General features: G+C 48.0%; 1 protein-coding gene and 1 non-coding gene across 2 annotated transcripts; one reads left to right on the top strand and one right to left on the bottom strand.

Annotated features, from left to right (window-relative positions):
* Positions 1 to 478: 478 nt before the first annotated feature.
* Positions 479 to 2,498, top strand: LOC101765519 (muscle M-line assembly protein unc-89). Its single transcript, XM_004980807.2, has 2 exons — positions 479 to 1,672; positions 1,835 to 2,498. Exons 1-2 carry the CDS (start codon positions 479 to 481, stop codon positions 2,369 to 2,371), a joined length of 1,731 nt encoding a protein of 576 aa, XP_004980864.1. The 3' UTR covers positions 2,372 to 2,498.
* Positions 2,499 to 3,390: 892 nt separating this feature from the next.
* On the bottom strand, positions 3,391 to 3,462 carry TRNAP-AGG. The gene has a single exon. It is a non-coding gene; the product is annotated as a tRNA-Pro (tRNA).
* Between the last annotated feature and the right edge of the window lie 8,114 nt (positions 3,463 to 11,576).

The raw sequence follows: 11,576 nt of genomic DNA, 5'->3' as shown, positions 1-11,576 counted from the left end.
CGCTGAATTGACTGCGGTGCACTATTTAAGAGACCGGTAAATTTTACTAGGATTATATGATAATTTTGAGTCTAATTAGTGGTAAATAAAAATTTTACCTGGTGCATGTGCATGCACCAGGGAGGGACAACGTGGCTTCGCCCCTCCTGTCCAGCTCCTCCATGCATCTTTTTCTTGGCTTGGGGCCACATGTCAGTTGACAGCTCGTTTGCTACCTAGCTAAAAACGGAAAATTAAAACAGGAGCCTATTTTCGTATATATGTCCTGTCGTTATCTCTCCTGTTCTCACGGTAAACGCATGATTTTACAGACGTGTGTTAGTTACAGGTTAGCGGCTGCCTGCCCTTCTCTCGTTTCTTTCGCGCCAAATGCGGCCAATCGTTCTCTTTCCCTCGCAGATTCAAATATCCCTCCTCGCCTCCGACCTCCCTTCCAAACTTTTTGACCACCGTCTCCACCATGTCTCCTAGGGCCACCATGAGGCCGCACCTCCTAAGCCTCGGCCTGCTCCTGGCCATCGTGGTCACCGTGCCCCTTGTCTCGGCGATATGCATCTCGCTGCATGAGAAGCCTGAAAGCAAGAGCGAAGCTGCGGCTGCCGCCACCACCGGAAGCTCTGTCAAGACATTGTCCCTCGATGAATATGGATTGCCTAAGAAGGTTGCCGAGAAGCCCAAAGAGGAGAACCCCTACGAGGAAGCCACTTCAGCTAAAGCGTCCACCGCCTATGAGAAACCAGTTGAAGAAGATGAGAAACCCGACAAATATGAGGAATCTTCAGCTCCAAAGAAGGTAAAGAAGGAAAAATCCGATGATTTTGATGCTTCTGGGAATCTTAAGAAGAAAAAGGAGAACTCCGATGATTCTGCTAAGAAGGAGAAATCCGATGATTCTGATGTATCTGAGTTTCTCAAGAAAAAGAAGAAGAAGGAGAAGTACGATGATGTCGACGAATCCTCATCTTTTAAGAAGGAAAAGAAGGAGAAGTCTAGCAGTTCCGATGAGCATGTATCCCCTAATAAGAAAGAAAAGAAGGAGAAGTCTGACGGTTCCGATGAGTATGTATCACCTAATAAGAAGGAAAAGAAGGAGAAGTCTAACGGTTCCGATGAGTATGTATCCCCTGGTAAGAAGGAAAAGAAGGAGAAATCTGAGGACTCGGACAAAGATGTGTCTTCCAATAAGAAGGAAAAGAAGGAGAAAGCCAAGAAAAAGGAGAAATCCAATGATTATTTTGACGAGGAAAAGGAGGAGAAATCTGACGAGGATCCCACGCCCGCCGATGTCTCCACCACCGGCGAATATGTTCCACCCAACAAGGAGGAGAAGTCCGACGAGGATGCCACACCGGTCGACATCTCCGCCGCCGGCCAATACGTACCTTCTGCACCGGCCAAGAAGGAGACGTCCAAGAGCTCCACAACCACCCTCGACGCGTACGCCGACGCCAGCCAGCAGCCCATGGGCGGCGCTCCCGACGAGCCTCTGCCGGCGGCCAAGCAGAGCTCCGCCGGCACCCCCGACGCGTACGCATCTCCGACGGCGCAGGGCGCCAGCCAGCAGCAGCCGATGGGTGGCGCTCCCGACGAGCCTCTGCCGGCGGCCAAGAGCTCGGACCCGTACGCCGCTAGCAGCCAGCCGATGGGCGGCGCTCCCGACGAGCCTCTGCCGGCGGCCAAGAGCTCCGACCCGTACGCCGCCAGCAGCCAGCAGCCGATGGGCGGCGCTCCCGACGAACCTCTGCCGGCGGCCAAGAGCTCCGACCAGTACGCCGCCAGCGGCCAGCAGCCGATGGGCGGCGCTCCCGACGAGCCTCTGCCGGCGGCGAAGAAGCCGAAGCTGTCGATGGAGACCTTCGGGGGCATGATCCGGAAGCCGATCGCGAAGATGCTGAACCCGGTGGTGAAGCGCGTGTGCGCCAACACGCAGTACCCGGAGGACTGCGAGGCCTCGATCGCGGGGCTCCCCGGCAGCGTGCCTGCGGCGCAGACGGCGGCGGCGGACGCCATCGGCGTGCTGCGGCTGGCGATGGAGGCGGTGCGGGAGAAGGTGGTCGAGGCGATGAACGCGGCGACGGACCGGATGAACGCGCCGGGGACGGACGCGACGGTGAAGGAGGCGCTGGACGACTGCACGTCGTCGTACAGCGACATCAAGTCGAATCTGGAGACGGTGGACGACGCGCTGAAGCGCGGCGACCTCGCCACGGCGCGCACCAACCTCGACTCGGTGGAGACGGACGTGACCACCTGCGACGACGGCTTCAACGAGCGCGGGACGCCGTCGGTGATGACGGACCACGACCAGGAGCTCCAGAAGCTCGCCAGCGACCTCATCGCCATCGGAGCCAACTCCATCCACCACGCCTGAATGCGATCTCCGATCCTACTGCAAATGAAGAGTGAAATGATGCGAACCTGCAGCTCGTCTTGACATCCAGCTGCACTGATTGTATGATAAGTACATGATGTGTGAATCCATCGGAAACAAAAGAAAAGAAAAGAAAGAGTATATGATTCTGAATTGTGAGTGATGTTTGTAGCCTTCATCTCTATTTAATGTTTATCCAATCTAAAAGTCTGCATAACTTGATTGTTTCAGTAATTGTGATGTGGGAGAGTGTCTTATAACATTCAGCTGAATGTACAAAATAGCGGGTTATGGGATTTAGCGTAGAACTGTGCTCAACCGCTATAACTCGCTATTTCGTTCATTGATTCAGCTGCATAATTGTAATTTTTCAGTAATTTAAAAAAAGAATTATAAAAATAAGGGACATTCAAGAATTGAACTCGGGATCTCTCGCACCCAGGATCGAACTCTCCATGAGATTCATAGAAAATATTCTCCTCGAGTGAACCAGCCGCGAGAATCATACCATTAGACCAAATGCCCTTTGTTTTTAATTTTATTTTCTTCAGAAATTAGTTCTTTTAAATATAGGCATTTTTTCCCTGAACATGCACTACCGGAAACTGGCACTTTGCCGAGTGTTTTTATGTTTGCTGAATGCATTACCTCGGGCACTCGGCAAATAACCTTTTTGCCAAGTGCTATAAAAAAACACTTGGCAAAATAATTACACTCAGCAAAATAACTTGATTGTTTCAGTAATCGTGGTATGGGAAAGTGTCTTAACATTCATCTCAATGTACAAAATAACAGGCTATGGGATTTAGCGTAAAGCTGTGTTTAACTGCTATAGTTAGCCTGCTAATTAGTACAATATTGTTGTAGCGGCAGCTACCATCAACCGCTATAACTCACTATTTCGTTCGTTGATTCAGCATGCATAATTGTGATTTTTTGAGGAATTAAAAAAGAGAGCATATAATAAAATAAGGGGAATGTTTTTTGAGGAATTAAAAAAAAGAATATAATAAAATAAGGGGGCATTCCGAGAATTGGACTCGGGACCTCTCGCACCCTAAGCGAGAATCATACCACTAGACCAAATGCCCTTTGTTGTTTAATTTTATTTTCTTCAGAAATTACTTCTTTTAAATATAGGTATTTTTGTACTCGCACCAATTATCATGCAGGTCCTGATCACTACCAATATTCTGGTATGTATAGTTCAAGTTGTCTCATCTCTGTGCATGGATAGCATTGTTGATGTGTGGCTGCCTCACTTCCAATTTTTGGGAACAGTTCAAGTTGTTTCATCTCTAGTGCATGCATAGCATTGGTGATGTGATTTTTAAAATTAATTTTGTGATTTCATTGGTAAATGGCACTGCTCATGCCAAATGCATAGATTAGAAATATGAACTTCTGCAAAAGTTTTAATTTTTCAATTCAAGAAGTAGTATGGTCTTTATTTGGCTTCAAAAATCCGTGCTTCTCTCTTTGTCGTCGAAGGCATTTGATTTCAGTTATAAGCATTAACTGCATGGAAAAATAAAAAAAGCCAAAGTTAGGGGCATTCCGAGAACTGAACTTGGGACCTCTCACACCGGAAGCGAGAATCATACACTAGACCAAATGCCCTTTTTTATTTTTAGGAAAAACTAAATTATTGAAATATTTTTAAAAAAAATTCAAATAACCATCCTTTAAACACACCATTCTTATGAACATGGCAGTGTTACTTTTCATGACAAGTCATGCTTTATGGATCAGCAACGAGAAATTTTCATCTATAAATCGGCACCTTTCTAAATTAAATTTGAGCAACTGGTAGTATTTTTTATCACAGATCACTACAGTAGTAATTGAGAGGTTGGAGAAAACCAGAGAGTAGATAAATTTGCACAGGTAGAGAACTGACTTTCAATGCGACCCCTTTTTATCCTGGTTTATAGGCTCGAGAGAAAAGGGAGTCCGCAGAGCTTTACTCCCGATTGGTATTTGCAACCGGAACTAAAGGAGTCCGTTTATCCCAGGTCAACAATCAGCCACCCATGGGGGACCCTTTAGTCCCGGGTGAAAAAATCAGCTACCCGTGAGGGACCTTTTAGTCTCGGGTGGTAAGACCAACCGGGACTAAAAGTTACCATTTTAATCCTGGTTGGTGTTACCACTCGGGACTAAAGCTCACCACACCAACTGGGATAAAAGGGTTCCCACGGGTGGGTAAAAAAGATTAAAGCCCTCGGACACTTTTTATCCTGATTTGTAATACCAACCGGGATAAAAGGGAGTTTTTAATCCCGGTTGGTGTTTCAAACTGGGATAAAAGAGTCCCCCACGGGTGGCTAAAAAAGAACTAAATTTCTCAAAACTTTTTATCTCGATTTGTAATACCAACTGGGATAACAGGGGGTCTTTTATCCCGGTTGGTATTACAAACTAGGATAAAAGGATCTTCCGAGATTTAGTACAAAAGGATTGCATCCCCTATATAGTTAGATATGGTGTGTTAGTGGGATGGTAAGAAAGCTACGCGCGAGGCTTGAGGTCATGGGTTTGAATCCTACGCAACGCGTATATTTTGCATGACTTGCAACATGCATACTATTTTTTTCATTTTTTTTGCATAACCATTTAACTTTCCTAACAATTTTAGGTGAGGCTACTATTTTCTTAATCAAGAAGGCAAACACCTTATGTTCCAAGATAATATACCATCAGATTCCTTACAGGAGTTTGTATGTTTGGACCAACATGATAGGGAAGGAGAGACATGACAAGAATCTTGAAAGAGATTTTCATTTCCCGCACGGGGAGCCCCTCTAGTACTGGTTGTACACTAGAACCGGTACTAGAGGCCCACCTTGTAGTACAGGTTTTGGTCTTCAACCAGTACTAGAGGATCTTTAGTGCTGGATTTTAATTAGAACCGGCACTAGAGGGTCACTAACATAAGACACGCTCAGTGCTCCAGACCAGCAAACACTTCGCCATTTCCGCTTTGTCCTCCTCACGCGCGTGAATCGCCTAGCCCCGACTGGCTGCCAAGAACCTCCCCCACCACCCCCATCCGTCACATCTGTCGCCTCCGTCGCCAACCTTGACACCACCGCCTCCCCTCCCCTCCCCCCGACCAGCCATGCCTCCAACGATGCCATCCCGGCCAGGTTCGACGCCGCCCCACCCCGGACTACCCCGCCCGCCGCCACAGCCCCAACGTATGTGGGGCATTGCTGCCCCGACGCCGCTGCCCCGCCGCCAGCGCGCCCTCGCCTCCCCATCCGTGCCCTGGCCTCAACATTGCTGCCCAGAATGCCAGTCCTCCACGCTAGCCCCAACGCCTCCCTCCACGCCGGCCCAAACGCCACAGCCTGCCCCTCGCCGCCAACAACACCCCTCTACGCCGGCCTTGCTGACGGACCGAGCCCCCGACGCCGGCTGCTCAGCTCGACTCCTGCAGACTCACGACAGCCATGGAACGCGCTAACGTAAGCCCGCGACCTTCGTGATGTCATTATTATTAATATTTTGATTTATGCATTAGTAGAGAATAGTTAGAAAATTATAGAAAATTGTTGAAGTAGATAAAAATTATAGAAGATTGAAATACTTAGAAATCATGCCATTTATTTTTTAGAATTAATTTTTCCCATGAAATGAAATACTTAGAAATTAGTTATAAAATTGTATAAAATTCGTACTAGTTGAACTTGCAGACCGTGTTCATCTCAGCTAGCATGTTATCTACCGAGCGGTAACAGACGTCAAGGAGGAGCTTTGATTCTACGAGGGAGAGCGACAACGATCGTGGAAGACCGTGTTCCCTTCCTCGTAGAATCGAAGCTCTTCCATGGCATGTGGTAGAACCGTCCAGATTAACTTAACTAAAGCACAATTAAGTCGCTTGACACACGATCTTATGCTTTAATCAAGCTAATTCGGTAGTCCGTTGGATTTCATCCGATAAAACCACTACACAAGACCGAGAAAGCAGAGCTCACACGAAGGTGAGTGGTTCCAGAGAATACAATAGATCATCCAAATTAAACAAGTACATTAATTTAACACATCGGTTTGAAGATTCAAACAAGGTTTACAGAGTTCTACGGAAGCTAGCGCCGGGGGTCGGATGTCACGATGAGGCCGATCATGACATCATCGGTCCCTATCCTCGCCGTCCGAGGAGGGATCCCACTCGACTGTCCACCCAGGAGGAAGCTGGGGAGGCCAAGCACCACAAGCAGCAAACTCAGGAGCTTCAACATCACCTGAAAGAAATTGCCACAACAAGGCTGAGCGACTACGCTCAACAAGACTTAACTGACCGGTGGGATCTACTCCACCAACTTCTAGACATGCAAGGCTCTTTGGCTGAGGGGTTTGTTTTTGCCAAAAGCAACTATAGTAGGTCCTTACTTTCAATATTTTAGCTCCCAGTTCTAAGTTCATTTACCAAACTAAGTTAGCAGCTATACTAAACAAGCAAAAGTTTCCAAGCAATTTATGACAAGCATTCATATTACATCATCATCAAGTTCCATTCTTACTCAGTGTAGCATAGCGATCAAGCAGTCCCAAACTGTGAGAGGCAGACGAATCGATTCAAATTTCTTAACCATGCATGACGAACCTAATCAGACGACATCCACGCACTGCAAAGGTCGCTTCCTCTGTCGGCCGTCCCCATCAATCCTCTGACCTGTGTCGGGCCCACTTCTCTTGGTACAAGGCTCCACAGACCCGGCCTCTGCCGTTCTGTGACCGCACTTGTCACCACATGCAGCCGCAAGGGAAACTCTGTTCCAGAGACAGTGGATCAGACCGCTCATGTCCCGGTTCAATCAGGTACTAGGCTTCCCCATCCCATACTAGGTATGAGATTAGTACTTTCAAACACTTGATCATGAACACCATCACCTTTCGACCTTATCCAATTTTTCAGTAGACCGATGGGGCAATCCACCGACCACCAAAATAGTCCACAGAGCCCTGCCCCGTCTATCGTCCTTATAGTTGTAACAAAAAGGGGAGCAAACAACTCCTATAACTCGCGAGTGACAGGGAATCACTCAATTTTTACCGAGTCCTGTTTAAGCAAAGCAACTACTCGGCCTATCATACTAGTGTTCAGATCAAGGGAAACTAAGTCATGCATCTACAGTTTCAAACAACTCCTGAATGTAAATGCACACACATACAACAGAAGGCATGCGCAAGTTTAGAAAAACTGGGTTATGCTCTAGGGCTTGCCTTCGAGCGGGGCGGAAGCAAACTGATCTTCGTGGAGCTCGGCTTCAGCTCCTTGGGGCGGCAGCTCAGCTACGACTTTGTCGTTGGGCACCGGGTGCAGCTCGTACGTTCCGTCGGCGAGGTTCAGCTCTACGCGAAATGCAATGCAAGGGTGAGACACTTAGATGGTTATTTCAACAGCACTTGCAAGGATTAAACCCAAACCTATAGCAAAACTATAGGAAAAGGTGGGAAACCCACTTTATTGGATTCTACTTAGAACGAGGATTCCAACCCAGTGATTTCACATTTTTCTGATTTTTCCTCGATTTAAGATGAATTTCCCAAGCTTCAGTCGATTTAGAACAGGCTAAAAGAGTCGGCTCAGGAAAAACTTACGATCTGATCCTTAAACCTAAGGAATAAATGTACCAGGGTCCTCAGATTTAACACAGAGAAGTCCTCGGAATTTTACATAGATACCCTTGGTTAAAAGAAAAAGACACAGTCGAGCCCTTGGGTGAGACGGACAGGGATCGGGCGGAACAAACAGGGTTGGGCAAGATGGACAGGGGTTGGGCGAGACGGATAGGGGTCGGACGAGCTGGGAGGGGTCGGGTGAGCTCACCTTTAGTCCTACTGACGAAGTCTCGGGCCGGGGAGAACAAGCGGAGGTGGATGGGGAATGGCGGTGTTTCGGCGACGGCGGTGCTTCTTGTGGACAACAAGCAAGCTCTAGTGCTGCGTGAAAGGAAGATCGGCAAGGCAAGGTGTTAGGCGGAAGGGGGAGCTCCACAGAGAGCTCAGGTGGCGGCACGTGAGCACGAAGCAGAGGGGTGTGCGGTGGCGAGTGCGATAGAGAAGAACACGCAAGCAATATGGCAAGGTGATGGTGGCGAAGGGAACTCCGGTAGGAGGCTTTGGTACCCTTTTTATAGCTGCACGGAAGTGAACGAACTCGAGCGACGTGAGGATAAGATCGAGGGAGAAGAAGTGCTCTGTCGCGGTGGCGATTGGTCGGCGTCTCCATTGGCCGGAGAAGCGGAGCTCCGGGGCAGGATCCTCCGGGCATTGGGCAAGGAAGATAGCGCTGGGCAAGCGCGGTTTTGCCAGGCGGAAGGATTGGCGAGGTCGAGCGCGTGCCTGGTCGCGTCAAGCGCGGGATTGGGTGCGGCGGTGGTGCGGCTTGCGAGGGAGAAGAAGACGCGGGCGCTGGTTGGGCGAGCGGGCGAAGGTGTGAGACAACGGCGGCGGCAATGGCGGATAGGAGGGAGGGAAGGGCGCTGCAGGCGAGGGTGCTGTAGGCGAGGTGACAGGGCGAGCGGTGTGGCGTGAGCATGCACAGGACCAGCGGCTTTGCCGGAGCATGCTACTGGCGAGGCGAGGGAAGAAGCTGTCATTGCCTATGCGGCGGTTGGCAGAGACGGTAGCGTTGCGGGACGCGCGCGCGGGCAGCGCGATGGAGGTGTGATAGGAGGGCCGGAAGGCGTTGGGGCGCGCGGCCGAGGATCCGGGCGAGGTAGATGCGCGTGGGAGGTGAGGCCTTGGGCGAGACGAGACGGGGTAGAAGGGTCTGCAGGGCGCTTCTGCGCGTGTCTGGGAAAGAGGCGTGCTGCTCCATCTTGTCGCGGTCGGCGACTGGGCGAGCGGCGCTTGCCGGTGAGGCCATGCCACGTGGCGGCGACGCTCTGGGGCGCGCCACACGCGCGCTCTAGCGCTACCTGGCCGACGAGTCCGTGAGGTCCCCTGCCGGGCCCACCTTCAAACCTCTGGATCTCCCGATTTCCAATCTGCACCATGCTGACTCCCTTTACAAGAGTTGTAGCACCCGGAACAAGGTCCAACCTTTGCAAAAAGACCGAGTTCAGAAACATGGTGGATTTGGAGATTCAAAGCTCCAAAGTTTAGAGGAACGCCTGCTTTCAGGACTTAGGGAAAAACAATGGTTTTGCTGGTTTTCAGGGGTCGGGGCTGATTTGAGCTGCAGATTTGGGAAGCTTCGGAGGCGAATTGGATCAAGGTCCAATTAACAAAGTTGTAGCAGGGACTTCGTTCTCCAACTTCTATAAAGAGGTTTCTTGATGTTCTGCTCAACTTTCCAAAGATAAACCCGTCCTAAGGCGCTAGGTCAAGCTGATTTTTCAGGCTTAGCCAGAATGGCTAAAGGAGTCTGAGTTGACCAGACTAGGGGCTTGTCTTAAGATTAAACTCGGCTGATTTAAATCTAGGTCGTTACATGGCAAAGTACGGTGCCGCCCAGTGGAGAAATGCTCGCCGAGATGATCATGTCTGCAAGGTCAACTAGTGCGGATGGTTATTTATTTAAACTTGTTTTTGAGTTGAATTTGATAGATATTTGGTAACTTTAGACCTACAAATGTCATCTACAAATATTACTATGCTTGAGGTGGCACGCCCTGCAGGAGTTCATTTCCCTACTCCCAATATCATCATGCCAAAAGGCGATCGAAGCGACGGAACAGTTCCCACCATAGTAATGTTATTTTCTTCTTCCAATTGATTTTGAACTACACATGAACAATTCCTAATTCTACTTACAAATAATGTAGGTTATCAACATGATTACATGGCTTAAACGAGTTGTCATAGATGTAGGTGGTACCACTCCTAGAGTGCGACGAGATGTAGTTGGTCTAGTTATAAGACTACACATCTCTTTTCAAATACCCATTCGAGAAGCACCACCAGGGCAACCTAAGTTGATGGTTGAAATTGACGCATCGGGTGCACCCGAAGAAAGTAAGACAGGTTTTGAAAGGAACGTTGTGGAGGCATGCCTGGAAAAGCTAAAGGAGCATGTGTACTTTGTCCCAGACTACTTGTATTTTAAAATAAAGGCGCTTCTGGAGGGAAGGAGTAGTGTGATTATGACTACTGAGAAGCTTTGTCTTTGGAATCAACATGACATAGTATGGATCTAATCATCCTTTTATATTCAATTATGTTACATATTTTAAATTTTATAGTAATGATATTCTCTTCTTTTAGGATATCTATGGCCAAACCTGGGTGCCCATAAGCTTTCAAGCGATTCTGGAGCAAGTCGTGAAAAGATTGGAATATATTTTTAGCGTTCGACACCTGACGCGTACTAGAGATTTCACGCTCTAGGCTAACATATCTTTCTACAATGCATCTCAAGTGATGGACCCGCCATTGTTTGAGATTTATGGTTTTCTAACTTTAACTTATTCTCAATCGATAGAGAGTACACTAGTTCGTGCTCTAACTTATATTGATGACGATCTAGACTTTAAGATTGCATATGTGAATTATGTTTTATATCTTTATAAGGTATTCGGGCTAATCCCGTAGTATGCATGGATGTAATATTTGTCTTATGTATTTGAACTTCTCTCAAAAACAAGTAGTGCTGTATCAACTTAAGTACATACTTATTTTCCTGTGTATTTGAATTATTATCAGAAGTGGTTTTCTCTAAGATAGGAAATGTAACATTACATATGTATAGAAATTTCCATATATAAGCGTATTAGAACTAGTATACGTAAAGGAACAAATATAAAATACAAATATAGACTAAAAGATCAGAAATAAGAAAAGAAAAAGGGAAAACAATTAGTACCAGGTTGGTATACCAACCGGTACTAATGAGACCACCTGCCTGCGTGGGGTCGAAAGATCCAACCGGTACTAATGGACCCCCCTACTACTAGATTGCTAATACTGGTTTCAAAACCGGCATTAGAGGAGGGTTACTGACCGGTACTAGGAAAAAAAAGAAAACAAACAACTTGCAAGCATACAGTGTTATATTCTATTATTACACGAGGGCCGGGCCGGGACGATGCAGTATCGGATGGTTTGTTCAGGCGGCGATCGGAGCGCTAGCAGCAGCAACAGTCTCAGAGGTGCATCTGATTGTGCAGATGCACTTGAAAGCGGAACATTCGCCGGAACTATGGTCGCTGCTTTCGCCTAAGCATACACGGTTGCAGGCTTTGTCGTTGAT

This window comes from Setaria italica, chromosome VIII, assembly GCF_000263155.2.
Source record: "Setaria italica strain Yugu1 chromosome VIII, Setaria_italica_v2.0, whole genome shotgun sequence".
NCBI classification, from domain to species: domain Eukaryota; kingdom Viridiplantae; phylum Streptophyta; class Magnoliopsida; order Poales; family Poaceae; genus Setaria; species Setaria italica.
This window is presented reverse-complemented; position numbering and strand designations above follow the sequence as displayed.